The sequence below is a fragment of the Apteryx rowi genome, unplaced genomic scaffold, assembly GCF_003343035.1.
Source record: "Apteryx rowi isolate R43461 unplaced genomic scaffold, aptRow1 scaffold_99, whole genome shotgun sequence".
NCBI classification, from domain to species: domain Eukaryota; kingdom Metazoa; phylum Chordata; class Aves; order Apterygiformes; family Apterygidae; genus Apteryx; species Apteryx rowi.
Window position 1 is genome coordinate 405851 of NW_020451304.1, and position 20059 is coordinate 425909.

Sequence of the window (20059 nt, forward strand, 5' to 3'; positions counted from 1 at the left end):
TGTTTGCCAGCTAGGGAGTCATGTAGCCTAATGGTGTAAGGACATAAACAAAAACAAGGTACAACAATGCTAATATTAGTGCATGGAACATGTTGAAACATGTTGTCTGGAAACAGGCGACAAAGCATGATTAAAAACAAAGCCAAATGAGTAGTGACCTGTCCTCTCTGAGATTATGCAGGAAACCAGTCATCATCCTGAGAGAACTAAACATTTATAACCACCTGGCTATTATGCACAAATAACTCCAAATATACTTTATCAGGCTAGTCATGATTATGTTCAAGAACATCATCATCATCAATATATGTGCAGAGGGTTGAGGACTGGCTCTAAAGTAACCCTTCCTTTAAAAATAGAAGTTACTATTTACAGTTATGAAGATGTGTTTTTAAAAGGGAGACATTTTGATCTTATTTTAGTTTCAAGGCAAATATTGAATTGTGCTGCTAATGTGAATCTTAAAATAAAAAAAAAAAAGCTGGACTTCGAGCTTAGACTATTGTTAATGGGCTATCACTTAATTCTAAAATATATAAAGTATGCAAAACCTGAAATCTTAAACTTTATCTCTGTTAAAGAGCTACCTAAGTTAAAGATAGCTGGAAATTCTTATTAATTCATGTATTAATGCAAACTAGTTTGATTACTGAACACTCTTTCACATGTTATTAGTATGACTTATTTCACTCAATTTTTTCTTTCATGAAAGGACCCAGCTTTTGGAGGAAAGCATGAGGGACCATCATCTCCAATTTCTGGTCAACCTTGTGGGGAGGACCAGAATGCTTCACCTTCAAAGCTGTCAAAGGAAGAATTGATACAGAGCATGGACCGTGTAGATCGTGAAATTGCAAAAGTTGAACAGCAAATCCTTAAACTGAAGAAAAAGCAAGTAAGCTTAGCAGACACTAATGTGGTTATCTGCTAGGGAAAAAGGTGTGGAAAAACATCACTGGTGGTGGTGGTGAATTTTTTTGTAGCAAACTAAATGACCACGTTACAAAGTTTAAGTATATCATTATGCTAAAGTGTTTAAATAGATTGGATACAATATAGTTTCAAGTATTTCTGAAAATATGAGAAAGCCACCTAGAAACAGCGGAAGTAGATTGTGTTATATTTTAAACTTTTGTTAGTTGACTAGTAAAACAAGGGCAATGTGATGACTATAGTTGCAACATGGAAGATGACTCCTGGGGAAGGGGAGGCTACCGTCTTTCCTCTTTCACAGTTGCTGCAAGGGGAGAATCCCTTGCATCTCCCAAACCAGTGTTTGTGCAAAAGGCCTTGGATCATCTGCTTTCACAAGGGCAAGAGATCGTAACATCTGGAACTAAGGTCATCTTTGGGGAAAGTGTAGTAGGAGGGGTATTAGTAAGCAGAGAGAGCAGAGGACTAAAAGGGGAAATACACTCTTTTTTTAAAGTAGTCTGTGCTTTGCATCCAAGAACTAACTGCACTTCAGCCAGTGTAAGCAAAGGTTGGCAGTAGTTGTTGCCTTCCCAGTAGCTGCTGTGGCTATCTAAACCCACCCTTCAATCTAGGCATCTGTTATTCATTGGATGTTTATAAAAAAAAAAAAAACAAAGTCCTGGCCCCCTTTTTCTGGTCTGACTTTCAAAGATCTGGGTAAAAGTGGTGTCAGGTTTAAGATTCACTGGTGGGAACTCTGAAGGAAATAAGAATTATGCCATAGGATTTGTTAAACTGAAGGTCTGTAGGTAACAAATAAACAGCCATCTGGATTGCAAGAGTAGTAAGTTTTTATAGTCTTGGAGCATTTGATTACTTCTGATGGACTGTTAAATGACCTTAATTAGAAAAAACAAAATAGATGTTACTAACTACCTGGGTATGTGTTAATGATGCTTGGTGGGTTTTTTGTTTGCTTGTTGTTTGCCTGTTCACTTTTCCACAAAATCAGCCAGTACTTTTCATTATGCATATCTTCTGTGAAACTTCGTTTTTGCATGTGTGTACTGTGATTTTTTTTTTTCAACAAATTACAAAATTGAGTTGCTGTTGCTTTCAATAAGTGTTTATTATGGCAATTATTTAAAAATTTTAGATTTCGAATTCTTACGTGGCAATATAGCAAACCCCAGCTAATATCGTAATACAGGATGGATGGATCCTTTGTATCAAAGGTTCCTTATTATAGGTGTGTTGCTGACATGAGTGAAGTATATTTACGATTCAAAAATGAAGCTGTCACTGAACCAGATTTTTTTTTGATGTGAAAGCAAATCACAGGAGTATAATAGCTAGGGAAATAACTGCAGGATTTTTTGCTTGCTTGGTATTGTGGTAATCTTGGAACTTCAATATATGTGGAGTGATTAATTTCTGATGTGAAGTATTTTTAGAACGATGTTCTCTATGGATTGTTAGAAGGACTTTTGTAGCTTTGCTTAAAAAATAAGACAGCAGTAATAATAATAATAAAAAAAAAGCAGCTATTAAGACTTAAGTATGTACAGTGTAGACAGCCCTGTGGATTACTTCCTCTGTGGGAAGACAAGTTTGGTGTAACTATTCTCCAAACTCACTGTTTTTGTTTAAAGTTAAATATTGATAAATTTTAATTCCACAATGGCTTTAAATGTCAAACACACACCCAAAAAAAAAAAAGTCTGATTCAGTGCAGGTGAATCTCGTAAACTGAATATTTGGTTTACCAATTGTGCAGAAATAGTCTTGTTATCATCCTGGCTGGTATTAAAACCATTTCATTCGTTCCTTGTGAGTTAGAAAGAAAAATAACAGGCGCTACAAACTGTTGCTCAGATGCATATTTTCTCTCTGGTGACTAATTACTGGTGAGGGTAACGTGGTGCGGATGGCTGATTTTCTTTCTGTCGTCTCTTAGCAACAACTTGAAGAAGAAGCTGCTAAGCCTCCAGAGCCGGAGCGGCCTGTCTCCCCTCCTCCAGTGGAACAGAAACACCGCAGCATTGTCCAAATTATTTACGATGAGAATCGGGTAAGCCTGCTTTTTAAGTTGACTGAGTGTGGTTGGGAGTCTTACCCAATGTGCTAAAATTCATTATGTCTTAATTCACTCTTGTGAGGCAATTTTTGCTTCCTATGTTGTTTTATTGATTTCTACTCTCCCCCCTGCATTCCACTCCTTTAAATAGTCATTTACTTTTTTAAATGAAAGATGCTTGCATGACACTCTTCTTCTTGGTCACAGGATCCTTTTATAAGCAGTCTAGGGAAACACGTCTATGGCTCTCATCACTAGATCTCTGGGTTAATTTTTGTTTTGTTTTTTAATGCTTCAGAAATTTGTCTTGAATTCTTCTTTCTGCAGTTGTGCTGGGGGACAGTCCCCTTTGCAGCTTTCATCTTCAAACCAGGCAGTTCAGGATAATTACTTTAATATTCAACTACAGTTGGCTAAAGTGTGGTTGAAGTAATAGGGCTAGGGTTCAGTTCTGAAATGTTTTGAGACCAAACAAACCGTTCTACCAGGGTACTATTATAATACTCCCTTGATATATAATTATTTTGTACAGCTGTGAGTTCCAAAAAATTTCTCAGTTTTCAAGATTGAAATAACATGTAGAGAAGTTAGAATTTAGCAGAACACTTTCTAAAAATAACTGCTTCGTGGGTTGTTTTTTCCTGTATTTTTCTTTGCGGGCATCTGTACCCTTAGGGCTAGCACATAGAACAATTGTTATGGAAGAAGCAAATTCAAACTAGTGTACTGGATCATTTCAGATAGCCCTGTCTGCTGACAAAGGGCTTTGGAAGATTATATAGGCTTGAAATGAACTTGTGAAAGCTAGCCAGCTTATCCAGTGCTGCCTCCGTTAGGGTCAGAATTACTTTGGGGTCTTCGCCTAGTGTGGAGGCAGGAGGACCTTTGACACTGTCCTTTGTATGTGTATGTACATATTGGTTCGCACTCCCAGACTTTGCAATTGGAGAATTTTTGTCTGTCAATTCCATTTTTCAAAGCTGTACTTCATAGCGTTGGACACCTATCTTCCTCTTAATTATTTGCCATGTTATGTTTTAGCGCGTGTTCTTTTTGAAGCATGGAGAAGGTCAGGTCCTGCTTATACTATCTCTCAACTTAAATACATGGAAATCAAAGTAGTAACTGCAAAGTTCAGGTACAGGTTTTGTGATTTGCAGAGGCAACGTTGCAGAAATAGGTTAAGAAGGACATATGTGGTCACGCAGGGGTTTAGCAGTTGGCCTAAGTGAAAGATTTCAAATATACTTTAGACACACTAACTCCAATTGATTTTATGCAAAACAAATCTTATTTACAGAAAAAAGCAGAGGAAGCTCACAAGATTTTTGAAGGTCTTGGTCCAAAAGTTGAACTGGTAAGTTTTTGCTTTGTTTCATTTTCTCTGTTGCCAGTGTTGCTTTCCACATCTGTAGTTCCGTTGTGGTAAACAGATGTAGTTGGATGCTAATGTATAAAAGAACATTGTATGGTGACTTAATCTTTTTGTTTGAGGGCATAAAACCTTTTTTTTTTCCCTTGGTGCCTGACTATTTACATTAGTTTTGAGCTCCTGTGCCTGTCCATTTCTGAAACTAGGAGCTGTTTGAGTGTCTCAAGTATTAAATAGCGGGATCAGGTAGTGTAGCTAGACATGAGAAAGTGTAGATTCAATGTATGTATTGTTCTCCTATCCCCCTGAAGTTACAAACAATGCATTTAAAAAGCATCTTTCAAGTAAAAGATGCATTCATCTGTACATTCATCTGTAATACTGCAGAATGCCAAAGAATGCAATTAAGTTTGTGGAATCTGATTTTCATAAATATTTGTTAGTGTGTGTTTAAATGTGCTAAAAATTAGGACTTAAGTGATCTGATTGGCTGTTTTAGTCCAACTTTTAAAATAGATTTGAATCTTTTTGAGAAAGAACAGATTTGAAATAAGAAAAAATCTAAAATTCATTTAGATACATAAGTAGTTAAAATGGTCTATTTTTAGAGTTAGAATGGTCTATTTTTAAGTAATGAAATCTTTGCTTCAAGTGTTTGAATATTTAAAACTTTAAGTCACTTCAGATTGCTGCATCTCACAGGTTCCCTGCACTGTTGGCATAATATTTCAATATTATTAAAGATATTCCATATACTTTTAGAATTATATGCATTGAAAGTACTAAATTTATTATTTTTTTTTTTAATCCAAAATTGTAGCCACTTTACAACCAACCATCAGACACAAAGGTCTACCATGAAAACATCAAAACGTAAGTACTTAATATCTTGCCATTTAAGGTGTTTAGACTTAAACATTTACTATTCTAAAACAAATCTTATTTTCTCTGATTGCTATTATTTCAAAATATGACCTGTATATTCTAACCATATTTAAAAGCTTCCAGTCCATGTAATCGTCAGATTTTTATTCTGTACAACAGTGGTTCAAGACATGAACTATATCTACTTAAGGCAAAGGGAAACAATAACTTTTCATCGTAACTTAAAAGCAAGTCATAAACCCTATTTTTAGGTTATTTAGAAATATATATATTTTAAGTTATTTTAAGTTTGGTAAGGCTTACAGTCATTTTGGCATATTATCCCTCTAGCAGGGAGGAAGAACACCTAGCTTGAAGATGGAAGCTTTTGTCTCTCTCTTCTTTACTCCAACCATCTTCAAGAATATTCTTGCTCAGATAAAATATGGTATTAGTTAAGTGACTGTTCCATTAGGAATTTTCTCTCCATTTTCTTCCCCTGAAAATGTGTTTAATAATAACCATTTGGCATCTAGAATCCATATGGTTTTTTTCAGTAGCTTTGAAGTTCTTGAATCTTGTGCAGTTCACATTTTTTCCAATTTTGTTTTCCAGAAACCAGGTGATGAGGAAAAAGCTAATACTATTTTTTAAAAGAAGAAATCATGCAAGAAAACAACGGGTAATGCTACCATATTTTTGTAAAAAAAAGAGCTCATTGTTGGTTTTCTGTATGTATCCTTGACATACATTCCCAAATGTATTATGTAAATCCAATTGATTAGAAAAATAAGATCTTAAACTAAAATTCCATTTACTTGTTTCTTGGGAAATAAACTGCAGGTTTATAACTTTGACTTGCTAATGATTTGACTGAAAACTATCTAAAAGTGCAGTAAGGATGAGACTATTCTTTTTCTTTCTTTCTTTTCTTTTCTTAAGAGTATGAATGGAAGAGACCCAGTGAAAGTCCTTAACTGTCATGCCTGGCCTCTCTTTGAACTTCTTTCCTTGTATAGTAGCTATAGTATCTAAAAGAAAGTGGGACAGATCTCCAGTTCTTAAGTCTGACAGCATTTTTAATCAAATGTGTGTGTGCTAGATATCAATGCTAACTGACTTAATGCTTTCTCTTGCATGCTATTGTATCAAGTGGCTTACAAGATCATAAAGGTCTGAAAGAATGTTTCATTATTAAGAAAAGCAAGTCAAACATCAAATATGAAGATTCACCATGAAAATGTAGTGAAGTATTTTCTTCTTAAGGTCCTAGTCTTTTTTTGTAGAAATAGCTCCTGAATACTGAGATTGGGGGCATATTGCAATTATTCCAGTCCCATCCTGTTGGTTAAAAACATAAATAAAGCCCGGTTCCAGAAGATGTGAGATTTCTGGAAGACAATAGTAATAATTAACCAAATACCACTGTGATGTGTCAAGTAAAGAATTAAGTGTGGAATAGTTGAAACCTACATGGCTTTATGTCATAATCAAAATGAAAAGCCACTAGAGCAGGAAAAATCTGTGTATTCATCCCCAAAGCCTACTTCTGTTAGGGGTACTGATCACAGAGTATATTTGTGTTTAGCTCAAGGTGTACTTTTGGAATTCAACAGGAACAGAAAATCTGTCAACGTTATGATCAACTGATGGAGGCATGGGAGAAAAAAGTAGACAGGATAGAAAATAATCCACGCAGGAAAGCGAAGGAGAGCAAAACAAGAGAGTACTATGAAAAACAGTTTCCAGAAATCCGGAAGCAAAGAGAACAGCAAGAACGATTTCAAAGGTATTACCATGGATTTCTGATATTCCTTTAAAATAATTCTTACAACTTAATTTTTAAAATTATTTCTAATAAAAGTGGTTCAGCTTAACAGTAAGTTTTATGTTCATCAACTTATTCCTGAAAAAGAGTATTGGTGTAACATATAGTACAAAATAAAATGTTCCTTGGTTCTGTAACTAAGTACATTGTTCACTGTGTTTCATGACATCGAGCTCAAGTTTCACTTCACATCCTAAGGACCTTCATAACTGTCCTTCCTTCTTGTCTATCTGCTGTCTTGCATCTCGCCCTTTCCTGTCCCTCAGTGACAGCTTTGTCAGCAGTGCTAGCCTCATCAGTTTGTCTTCTTCAGCTTCTTTACTGATACCCAAATTGTTCTTCCCCATCCCTCACCCCTACATCTCCCATCAAAACTCATGTTTGCCATGAGCAACATAGAAAAATGGCTAATTAGCAAAGGGTAGTTAGGTTGTGATGCTCAGTGAGACTATATGAATGAAGTTATTCAGGTGTGTAAAGTGGTTTGTTGAATTGGACTTAATTTAAGCAATTGGAGCTTCAGCTTCATATCAGCATGCTCACTTTTGGCCTACAAACTAATTTATACTTAATATTTTTCTGTCACTGTCTGTATTATTCTTTTGTTTCATCATCCCTATATACATTGGACTACAAAGTCAAAAATCACTTGATTTAAAAAAAAAATTTTTTTTAATTAACAACTTGAGTGATCTTTTCTTGAACTTGCCATGTAGGTTTTATTCCAGATAATTTTGGTTTTGATGTATGTAAAGTACTACAATGAAGTCCCTATTGTTTAATTTTAATTTATCAGATGTGTTAAAGGCAAACTGTACAAAGAATTTTAAGATGAATAAAGTGCAATCCATTTGAGGATTCACTTTATCTACAGTACTGTAGGTAAAGCTTGAAATAAGAATCAGGTCAAGTTTGATTCAGTTGTGTTCAAATCTGTTTATCTAAGTCTCTGTTTGAAATGATTTTAATACACCTTTGAGAGCTCAAGCCCCATAAAGATTTCATCTCACTATCTCTTCTAACCATCCATCTAAATCCCATTACTTCAGAAAACATGGGAAAAGCAAATAGTTAGCAATATGTCATGAAGGCCACCAGAGCTGGCTTCTGTGGATCAAGAAAAGAGGGAAAATAACTTGTTAGAATGGAAAGAGCATTTCTATCTATTAAAACATTTACTTTAAGAATATTTCTTGTCTTTGTAATTGTAGGCTACTTGGGAAGGGACTGTCCCTGTTTGTTACATTTATGTTGTCTAGTGCAATGGGATCTTTGTCTATAGCTGTGCTTGTAATGGTATTGCCATGTAAATACTAAGGGGTTTTGTCAGATTTTATGCAAATTGACCGATTCAGTAAAATCCTTGAGCAAATGAAGGCTCTGAGGATATTTTGTCTCTCTAATTATCAGTGATTTTTATCTCTGAAATGGTTTGTTAAGGACCGACATGCTGTAAGATATTGCTATGATGTTCTTAAGTTTAAAGATCATCAGCTGAAAATTCTTCTAAGTTATTTCTCTCCCCATCAATTCAAAAGTTAAAATTTTTCTTTTGTTGGAATAAGTCTCTGTGCTATATTGGTAACTTGACTGAATTTATATCTTTGAAAAAATAAACCAAAAAAGCTGTGTTTCATAGTGTCAGTTGTACTAATTAAGATGATAAATTTTGTGCCACTGATGAATGTTTCTCATATTTAGTAGAGGTATATTAATATATCTAAAAAAACTGCTTGCAAATGGAATCATCGGTAACACTCCTTTTCTGATGTTGACTCAAGCATGCTGTCCTTGCTGAGCTTTGAAAGTTCACCTGTAAGACCAGGAAGTTATTTAAAATTGCAGTATGTAAACAAAGTTTGTATTCTGAGACTACTTAAGAAAGAGCAACCCAAATTAACTAATTTGGGAGGCAGGTAACACTATTTTAAAGACTTCTGAAGATTGTCATTGTTGTGTACAAAATGTGAAAATATAGTTGTTTTTCACTTTATCCTTACTACTTCTTTCCCTTAATTTTAGAGTTGGTCAAAGAGGGGCTGGACTTTCAGCAACTATTGCTAGAAGTGAACATGAGATTTCTGAAATCATTGATGGACTTTCTGAGCAGGAGGTGAGGCTACTGTCTATACTTTGATATAGAAACACAACAAATGACTCAATATCCTTTTACTGGCAGTGAAAAGTCTCTTTTAGAGTTTGCTTTTTTGATAAGACAGTTTTTTTGGGCTGGTTTGAGAGAGTCTATGAGAACTTTGTCTTGAAACAGGTCTAACATACATTTCTTTCAAGGGTTGTAGTTTCTGGTCACATCCAACCTACATTCTTCTGGTATGTCAGTGCTCATTGTACACTTGCTACAATCTAGGTTTTTTACAGCTCTAAGAAATATGTGAAAACTCTTCCTTTCTAAAACTCTGGACTGTTTTAATTTTTCGTAATGTGTGACACTATTTCTTTTTCCTTTAGTTGATTGTGTAAATGTTCATTGGGATAGCAACAACTTCTAGAAGAGTTAAGTAATGGACAAAAAGATGTTTTAAACTAGTAGTAAATGTATGTGATGGTGGTGATTTGAAGGGTTGTTTTAATTCAAGAACTATAAACATTAGTAGCAGCTCTTCTTATTATTTGCTTTCTCTTTATTCTTTGCCTGCAGAACAATGAAAAACAAATGCGTCAGCTCTCTGTCATTCCTCCCATGATGTTTGATGCAGAACAAAGACGAGTAAAGTTTATTAATATGAATGGTCTGATGGAGGATCCCATGAAAGTTTATAAAGACAGACAGTTCATGAATGTCTGGACCGACCATGAGAAAGAGATTTTTAAGGAAAAGTAATGGGCTTTCTTGTCTTTTATTATATTGCAAACAACAGCTAAACACCTAAGTCCATAGTGAACATCAGTTAAATCAGGAGTGCTAAAGTTTTTATGCAATAATATTTGATAACATTCTCAGCTGGATGAATGAAATACTGCAAAAGTTTTAGACTTCTGCATTTATTTTTCAACTGAGTAGACTGCACGTGCATTTAGTCCTTAGATAGGAAATTCTCTAAAGTGCTTAGTTTTCCGGTAAGATTAAAATGAGAAGAGCAGGTGTACCTTCTCATTATATTAATCAATAGCTAGTTTTAAGTGTTTAGATAGTTTTAAATGTGCATAATTTAAAAACTAGCCTTTTTAGTCTAACTTCAGTTGTGGAAATCAACGGCTTGCTGATAGAACAGATTGTTTGGAAGACTGCTTTGCTGCTTTGATCATGAATTATGTTGTCAAACTTAAATAATTTCTGATTTATAAAAGGTTTGTCCAACATCCCAAGAACTTTGGTCTAATTGCTTCCTACCTGGAACGAAAGGTAAGACCTATGTTAATATAAGTAGAGCCTAGGGTGGGATCCCTAACTTTCCAAATGTAAGTCACTTATCCCAACAACATTTTTTCTTCTTGAAAAAATTTGTAATTCCAAAAAAAAGTTACTGCCATGACAGGATGTAATAATACTTGATCAGTAACACAATTGGTGCATGCAAACATCTAACAAGACTTAGTAAAATGGCACTTCTGACAGCAGTAAAAGAAATAGCACTTTATTTAGTTTTGATCTTATTTTCTTTTTGAAGCAGGTAAGCTTCTTTAACCATCTCACTGTTTAGATAATGATATGACTGGCTTTGCTGAGCCACTGTGCTAACTCTAAGGAACCTTACCTGCGCCTTTCAAGTCAATGGGATCCTACTGCTGGCTGAATCAGTCAGAGCTGATTTTGCAGAGCTTGTTTAAAAAATAGAGAAATAGGATTTGTTCAGACTTACAATAGAGCTTCTTGGATACTTATGGCTTTTATGGTAAATAGAAGCTTTCACACCTGCAAGTTGTCCGGTATAGATTAAAGCATGCAGACTGAAGTAGCTGAGGGATATTTTAAATACAAGATCGTTGTGTTTAACACTGTATAATTTTATGCATGGTTTTATTGTTATAACTGTGTGTGAATTCACTTCCCTACTGAGCAAACAATTCCAATATAGTCGTTTTGTTTTAGTCTAGGGGATGAACAGTTTCAAGTGTTGAAGGAGATTAAATACTAAAAAAATATTTTTTGTATGAGTAAAAACTAATTTTTTTTCTTGCTTTTTCTCTTCAGAATGTTCCTGACTGTGTATTGTATTATTATTTGACCAAGAAAAATGAGAATTATAAAGCCCTTGTGCGAAGGAATTATGGTAAACGTAGAGGAAGAAACCAGGTATTTTAAGTTTGTGTCACTTGAATGTCATTATTTTATTGCTTCATATTTACAACTGTCTATAATATCCTATATAGCAAGCAAGTATATTGTATGCATGAAGCAGAGTGGGGGGGGAGGGGAGGAAGGAAGAATAATTCTTTTTCCTTTACTGCATTTTTGCCATTTTTAAATCTAAGAATAGCTTCTTGGCATCAAGAGTGGTTTTGGTTAGTTTATTTTTAATTCTGTAGAGTATCTTCTTCCTGTGCACATTTGTGAATTTTAATAGGACTACTCTACTCATTTTATTTGGGGACCCTGCCATAGACATTGAGGTCACATCCATCATTAATCCTATGGTAGAGCCAGCAGAAACTAGGCAGAGCATGTGACTTGCAGTGGAAAAGATATAATCACTTCATAATGTCAGTGTTTGTCAAAAAGCAGAAATTAATGGTGGTCTTTATTTGGTGGTCAGGCTCAAAGTCAAACTGGAACTTAATAGCAAGAAGAAAGAGACCAATTTAATGCATGCAAATTTAAAGTTCTGCTGATTCAGGAATTCATTTGGAAGTTTTGGAAGTCTTTGAAGAGGAAAAGAACAGTGTATTATGAGGAATAAATATGTTTGGGCTACCAGGGTCGATGTGGAAATTGGAAATCAAAGAAAATTTAAGAAACTTTTTTTTAGAAAGTGGGAAGAGTGCTGTGTATTTGCTGAATATATTTCTTGCTCTTCTCATTCTGATTTTCCCTTGCACCTAATGGACATTTAGGAAGTACTGGAAATATAATGAAAGATATGTCAGTAATTAGATTAGGAAAGAAAGTCATATATTAAATAAAGCACATGAACAGAGTACTAAATGTAAAGACCAAGCCTGCAGATATTTTGAATTTTGTATCCTTAACAGCTAGAAATAGGGGTAGATCCAATGTGCTGAAGAAATATCCAGTGCTTTGTTGGAGCTGAAGCTGTGGCAGAGGTAGGGTTGGGGAGGTTCCTATCAAATTCAGGGTTTTGGAAATCCATAATTATGGAATAATTGAAAGTAAAAGACCTTAAAATCTGAAAAGTTATGGGTAATCAGAATTAGGCATATCCTAACAGTGATACTAAAAAAAAAAAAACCAAAAAAACAAAACCCACAACCTGTTAAGACTTTTGAGGTATTGTGACTGCACAAACCTGGATTAAACTGTAGAACAGTGACTTATCTAGACCCTAAATTTAGGGTCTAGACACGCTGCATGAGTTGCAGTGAATATCTTGAATACATATCAAATAATGGGACTGCTCTAAGTATTAGACAAAAGCAGGAAACTACTTTTTTAACATCAGGGATGGACTAACCTGTTTATTAAAGCAGTTATTGTAATAAAACATTGCAGGGCACAATCTTTTTTCCACAAAGCACTGTTCCTATCTGTGCCATGCCATTAGCCCTTTTTAGAAACAAATTTTCTCGTAATTCTTGCATATTTTGAAACACATTGACATGTCAACATTCATAATACTTTTAGTCATGTTAAATTGGCACCTTGCCTCAAACACGTTTCTGAAAGGAACGTGTGAATCCTCTTTCCTAGTATTGTAAGTTTTGTGAGAGTCAGTGAATATGCTATTTATATAAAAGCAAATTCCTGCAAACACTTCAGTTAACAAGCTGGTCCTGTTTACTAAGAATGGTCAGCACTTTGCACTTCTACAGTGCTATTGTACTTAAGCCTTTTAAATTATGGTCTGATACTCTAAGGGAGGAGATCATGTCACAGAAAGGCTTATTTCTCTCTACCACACAAATTATGGATTGCTTGGGAGGAGGTCATTTTCATTATGCAAAGGATTTAATTGGAGCTTCTACTCTCACAAATTGTTAACTACTGTAATGGGAGAAAATACTTGAAACATATCCTGTATTTTGCCAGAAATCCTGTTGGACCTTATAATAGGAAAAGGATATTGTTGGGTGACTAGTGATGGCAAAAGATTCTGAGTTAAATTATGGGTGTATGACAGATACTAAGAAGATGGAAATAAATGAGACTTGTCCAAAATACGTAGACAATCACCATGAAAACTAAACACAGATAATGCTGCCATTGTAAGTTGCTTAGTTTCATATTCCAGTATAAAATCAGATTGGCATGATCATAGGAAGTGCACTCATGCTGAGCAATATCTTTGCCATATGGTGTTCTGCTGCAGCTGTTTTAAGAGGTGAGGAGCCATAACTGCTTCTGAGCTGTAACAGAATGTAACTTCAATTTTGAAGTATTCCAAAGATCATAACTGTGTATTTAAATGTCTTTCAGGATCATTAAATTTGAGAATATTGGAACTGGTAGAATTCAAAATTTGCATAGATTTTTCTCAATCCATAAGTTGTTTGAATCTTTCTTGAATAATGCATATAAGTTAGAAAGATTTTAATTACTGCCTTGTACACTGGTATATAGAATCATGAAGTTAGTTAACTGTAAAAGGGAATGGAAGGTGCTCTGTCTGACTTTGTAACCGTTCCTGTGAATACTGATTTATATGTAAATAACTGCAGATATGAGTTGTCCCTTTAGTACTTGCTATAGTTGTTCATTGGACTCAAATTACTTGCTGTTTGAATTTTAGCAGAGTTGGAGGTCTTAGTTGCTAGTCGTTGATCCATATTAAGTACTACAGCAGATCACTGAGCTTTTTGTGTGATGAACAACTGCTTGACAGACTTGTGCGCCCTATGTCAAGGGTGTAGATATGTGTCAGACTCTAAAAGATCTGAAGAATGTTAAAATGTACCTGCAAACTTGAGGGAAAAGCTCTGCACATTCCAAATGTGGCACTGTTACCTTTCCTGCAAGCTTAAATTTAGTAGTATTGTAGTTACAGGCTATTTATTAGTAAAATTAGTAACAAGGAATCATACAGTACCAAAATTGTATTCATTTGCATTTCTCACTTTTATTAATGATTAATTAGCTACACGTGTAGCAGATGCATCAGGCTAGTTGTGAGGAGCTTGGGCGTGCTGAACTGCCTTGCTCGGCAGAGCTTTCACCTCTGGCCGCAGAAGGTAGTTCATCCCCGCTCTCCCTCCTCCGCCGCAGCCTGGCTTGAGGCTGATGTTTTATCTATCTCTGAGTAGCAACCGGAAACTTTCTTGCTGCTTGGCAAACACCAGATCTGTAAGATTTATGATGTGCTGCTCCAAGGTGTGTTTATACCAATAGCAGGTGCTTCAGCACAAAATCTTAAATCATACAGTTTTGTAAATTAGAAGGCCCGTAGGTAGAGCATTGCAGTGGAGGAGGTTTTAATAGCGATAATGCTGTTCAAATCCTTCAGAAAAGTTTTTAGTCCGTACAACTTGACTTGAGGTCCAGTGGAAGCTTTTAGGTTACAAGCATGTAAAGCTAAGTGAGGGAAGGCTTATTGCATTATAATAGCTTCTTGTCCTTAAGTAGGTCTAGAAAATAGTTTTTATGAAATGCTGCAGAAGCCCTTCCAGAGTGCTCACAGAGGCAACTAGTATGTCTTAAACCAAAAATGACTTTTAAAATGGAGAGCAAGTTTTTAACATAGTACTAGAAAAAAGAGCAGCTATAAGAGCAAACTCTGCCTTTAAATTTTCAGCTACTTGGAAGTGATATTCTAATAGTTTTGTCTGTCTGGTAGTTTCTTTGAACTGGTTTGTCCGTCTCAGTGGATCCTTGGGCATTACAAAAACATGAAGCGCCTGCTACCGAGGCACAAAAATGGACAGTTTAAAGGGTTCTTGAAGTGCAAAATGCTCCCGGCAGCCTATAGGAGGGACCTACAAGAGCGCAGAGCAGCCTGCAGCTCGCTGGGAGGGTTGTCGTTCTCTTAGTTTGGTGAGCGGATATCAGGAGTTTACGGAGCAAAGGAATTTCCTGGGTTTGTATTGGTTTTGTTATAAATAAGTCATTGAAGCATCCAGTTTATTGATTTAGCTGAAGGACTGAACGGTGTTTGAAGGAGGGGGGGTTGTTTGCTTGCTTGCTTGTTTTTTTTGATTGTAGGCTCTCTGTAAATAACGGTTGTAACTGGAAATCAGGCAGCAAAGCGGCAGTCGGCAAGGGGCGCGCTTGCCGCCGTGCTTGCGCGGCACAGCCGGCCCCGCGGCCCCAGCCCGGCGGCCCCAGCCCGGCGGCCCCCGGCGGCAGGTGGTGCAGCGCGGTGATGTGACTACCCAGCAATTCGGTGGGCTGCGTGCGGGCCAATGGAGCCGCCCGCCGGGGCTGACCTCGGCCGACCCCGCGAGATGGGAGCTCTTCCGCAGGCAGCTTAAGTGGCAGAATGACACAATTTCCTGGAATAAGCACGTTGCTGGGTCAGGCAGCCTCTGCTCGAGAGCTGTGTGATGTTGGTGCTCTTGTGGCTTTTGTCCTTTTGAATCTTGTCCTGAATTAAAGCCCGTCCCCTTGCCTGGATAGTAAAAGTTTTAATCAACAGATGAATGTGCAGGTACGTTGCTGACTGAGGCTTCAGCTGTTTGAAGGTTTGTGTTTAACCTGCCCTTGACCTATTTTGATCATGCATGTTAAATAAATTCGCTGTGGGATAGAGAATCCTGTTGTTGACAGACTGGAGCGCTGAGTTAGCCAGGCAAAGAGAGCAGAGGATTGATTCTCAGCAACTATTTTGTAGTTAGGTTATATGTAAAACAGAGTTTTTCTTTAAAAAAAAAAAAAAAAATCAAACTCTTTCAAAATGCAGTTTGTTTTAACTCTTTGCTTTTCAGGCCAATCCGTGTAGCACAAGGGAAATAATTTACCTTGGCCTGTCTATCTGACATCTTGTTTGAAGGAATTTTTGGGATAGCCAAGTAATGCCAATATCTTAAATACTAATATTTTGCAGCAACATAGTAGATAGCAGTTAGTCTTTGGGGCTTCTGCTCCAGTTCACATTATTAAAATGTCAAAAACAAGTCCTTTTTATGACTATTTCCAGCCTCAGTTTTGTTAATGAAACAGTGACACCTGCTGCTACACTTATAGGGAGGATCCTCTCTATTAAAAAAATAAAAATAAAATAAAATATTTTGAGGAATTTTTCAGTGGACTAGAAAATCTGGGTTAATGCAGTCCTTGAGCAGTAATCTCCTAGACCTCTGTCTTTGTCCTTCCTCAAATTGCCAAATGTGCTTTAGGCATTTGTATAAAAGGTAGCTTTACACAAATACTACAAATATTTTGCATTTAAAGTTGTTTTGCAGAGTCTAATGCCCAATAAGGAACACCTCAACCCTGCACACACCCAATCTGAGTGAACAGCATCTAGGTGTTGCAGTGCTCAATGGTTGGCTTGAACTGACTGAAGTGGCTTGTTTAACCCTTTCAAGCTCCATCAGTGAGAACTCCTGTGGATGGTTTCCTCTATTTGGCTGTATCTGCCTCCCCTCCCTCTTTTACAGGCCTTATGTTTTTTTGAAAATGCATTTAAGGCATAACTTAAACTGTAATCATGTATTTAAAATAACTTTATGTATTTTCAGAGAGGAGGTGGAGAGTTCTTTCTTCCCCTCCCTCCTCCCTGCACTTCTTTCGCTGGAGTTTGATTGCTATAACCCAGTGTGCAGCATAAGGCTTTTTTTCCCCTTTTTGTCATATGGTGTCTAGCACAGAAGGCTGGATTCCACTGTGGCTCTTAAAAGATCACCTTATTACAGTTATTACTGAGTGTGAATGGGCATAATGAGTTAAGCTCTAGATGCTTAATGTGGGTTTGCTGGCTTGCGGGGCCCATCAGGAGAATTCATTCATTTGCCGTTTGCTTCTTGTCGGAGTTCTGGGAATTTGGGGAGTGGATTATGTGATTTACTTAGTGGCAGTCAACTACTGCTTGTTATTTTAACCTAGAGAGGGAGAAAGTTGCAGGCAAGCTGTGGACATAGTAGAAATTCGGCAATGTTGGAAAGCATCAGATGTCTTGGACTTGTGCAAATAAAACATTGTGGATGGCAGAAAGCAGTTTTTAGGCACCTTTTCATGCTGAAGAAGGTTTTAGGCCTGGGCCGCAAAGTTGAGTGCTGCTGCATTAAACAGCTTTTAATCTGGATAATAGTGACTAAACAGGTTCCAAAGTGGAAGTATCCTACACTAAGTCTAATAAATATTTACTATAGGAGGTTCTGTATTTTAAGGGAATTTCTTTCCACACTACACTTTCAGGGATGAGACTTAATTATTTGTGTAATTAGTAGTTGCATGCATACGAATGCCAGAAGTATCTTTGCAACACTGTTCAAGCACAGTATAGACTACAAAGCATCAGTTGTATTGCCAATTTTACTTTGCCTTACTGTCACCAGTACAGCTTGGAAAAGTAGTTTTGAGAGCTTAAGTCTGCAAAATGCTGGAAAGCAACACAATAAGGAAGATAACGACCTTAAAACTTATGGAAGTCTTTTCTATAGCCGCATCTGATGGTTCTTTCTTAATAGACACTTCTTCTGTATCGACACATGTCCTCTTTTCTTACAACATCACACGATATTTAGTTTGTCTAATGTTAGACTCCTCCTAACGGCAAAGTCAAACAGGGAATGTCAAGGGTAGTTTGGTTTTTGGTGTGGTAAGGAATAGTAAAAACAATGCCACAAATTCTTCTCACATCTTTGGGAGATATCTTTAATTATTATTATTTTTTTTAGTAGCAATGGGAGAACAGCCTGTGTTCAGCAATAAGAGAACAGCAACAAGAGAACAATTCTGTGTGATTATATTAAATAACAGAAATTTCTTCCATTAATTCCCCTTTGAAGTAGATCATATCTTCTGGATAGTTTAAATCAAACTTAACTGCTTGCTAGAATGAATACCCTTGCATGTGGTCATCACCTAGATTGCTCTGAGAGATAAGGGGTGAGAATCATTTAACGTGGAATACATAAATAGTATTTTGTGCTGTCCTCTATAGGATAAGAAAGGCTAATAGTAACTTCTTTGTCTTTTGTTAGTACTTACATGCTTGTAAAATCGTAATCTAGTCTCAATAAAGACCACAGTAAAAGACTTTCTAAACTGTAATTTTCCTTCCATAAATTAGTTGGAAACCTAAATCTAAGAATTTTGAGATTCAGTTTTTTTGAATATTTATATTTCTTACTACTAGTGACAGCCTTGAGAAGGTGGCTTAGGTGGTCATAGTGTTCATGCTACAAGATCATCTGCTTCCAAGTTGTGAACTATCATGTTTCACTATTCTAAAATGGGCAACGTTAAAAATAAAATTTGAGAGGAGCAACACCATTACTACGCAAGATGTTGATCAGACTTCTCTAAGCGTGTTTAAAACTTCCCTGTTCGTTTTCAAGCCTCATATTGCAGGAATCACTTCCAATTAACATAAAGGTATGCCATGTGGCCTACGGCAGCACAGGCTTGTGAGCAGAGACGTGTGTGTGTGTCACCTCTGTGCTCCCTCTGCAGAAGCAGCCTGTACCTCCGTGGGATTTATAAGACAAAATACAGTATCTGAATAGGGCAGTTGACTAGAAGAAACATAAGTGAAAATAAACTGAGAGGGACTGAGGATATACAGTCAATATATAGAAATTGAGCATTTTGTGGCAAAAGGGACTTTTGAAGTCTGGAAGATGTGCCTGGAAGATCATGTTGTTATGATTTCAGGGTGCAGATAGGTGTTCCAGTTGCTGGCAGAGGCGTTTTGCTGTTATGCTGACTGGTATGCAGTGACTGTAACTTAAAATATTATTGGGCAGGGGGTAAGGTAGCATCAGCGTTTGCGCTGCTCTGAGGAAAAGTTGCTGCAGCTTCGTACAATCGAGTTGTTATAATGTGTGTAAATACCATTTCATTTCAGCAACAAATTGCTCGTCCTTCTCAAGAAGAAAAGGTAGAAGAAAAAGTAGAAGAGGAAAAAGCAGAAAAAACAGAGAAAAAAGAGGAGGAAAAGAAAGATGAAGAGGAAAAGGATGAGAAGGAGGAATCTAAGTAAGTATATGTACTGAAAATGCATTAATTCCCTTTAGATTGCAGTGACTTTTTTGCAGTTTTTTGCAAAGATCAAGATGAAATTGGTGTTAGCCTGACAGTAAATCTTGACTAAAGATTGTTCCTATTTCGGTTTGCTCTTGTGCATTAAGTACTTACATTTTTTGACATACCAATTTCCTTGTCTGTCTGAACTGATCAGACTGGTGAAAAAGTCAGAGGACTTTATTGATAATGTGACATTTTTTGTATCTTGCTGTTGGTGGGGAGTTTTTTGATGTTTTGTCACAGTGTTTGTATTTTCTTTGAAGTTGATAATGTCATGTATCTGTTATTCTCTAGCAGCTCTAACTTTTGGGGAATAAGTGAACTCTATTTCACTATGAAGTGGCCTTTTTCCTTCAGGTCAAAACAGGAAGTAAGATCTGATGCACAGGTTTTGCATCCGTTTTCAGGAATATCTGCCTTTAATGGCTCTCAGAGTGTGTCTGAATTGCTTTTAACTATTCTCAGAGAGAACACCAAAGAAAAGGACAAAACTGAAGTTGCACCAGAGGAAACGGAGGAAAGGGAGCAGGCCACTCCTAGGGGCCGAAAAACTGCCAATAGTCAAGGTCGTCGTAAGGGCAGGATCACCAGATCGATGACAAATGAAGCTGCACAAGCAAATGCCGCTGCAGCTGCGGCCACTGAAGAACCACCACCCCCTCTCCCCCCACCACCAGAACCTTGTGAGTAGCATTTAGGGCACTTGGGGACCATCTGGTAGTACGGCACTTCACTGGCATAAGG

At 36.7% G+C, this 20059-nt stretch overlaps 1 protein-coding gene across 3 annotated transcripts in view; it reads left to right on the forward strand.

Annotated features, from left to right (window-relative positions):
* Positions 1-20059, forward strand: part of NCOR1 (nuclear receptor corepressor 1) — a 76552-nt gene that overhangs the window by 21139 nt on the left and 35354 nt on the right. For all 3 annotated transcript variants that reach the window (XM_026055152.1, XM_026055153.1, XM_026055151.1), the window contains 12 exons: positions 713-895; positions 2873-2986; positions 4293-4349; positions 5185-5237; positions 5844-5910; positions 6845-7017; positions 9079-9169; positions 9716-9894; positions 10366-10420; positions 11210-11311; positions 19137-19267; positions 19781-19998. In XM_026055152.1, the coding sequence (XP_025910937.1) occupies positions 713-895; positions 2873-2986; positions 4293-4349; positions 5185-5237; positions 5844-5910; positions 6845-7017; positions 9079-9169; positions 9716-9894; positions 10366-10420; positions 11210-11311; positions 19137-19267; positions 19781-19998 (1423 nt within the window). The remainder of the gene's footprint in view (positions 1-712; positions 896-2872; positions 2987-4292; positions 4350-5184; positions 5238-5843; positions 5911-6844; positions 7018-9078; positions 9170-9715; positions 9895-10365; positions 10421-11209; positions 11312-19136; positions 19268-19780; positions 19999-20059) is intronic.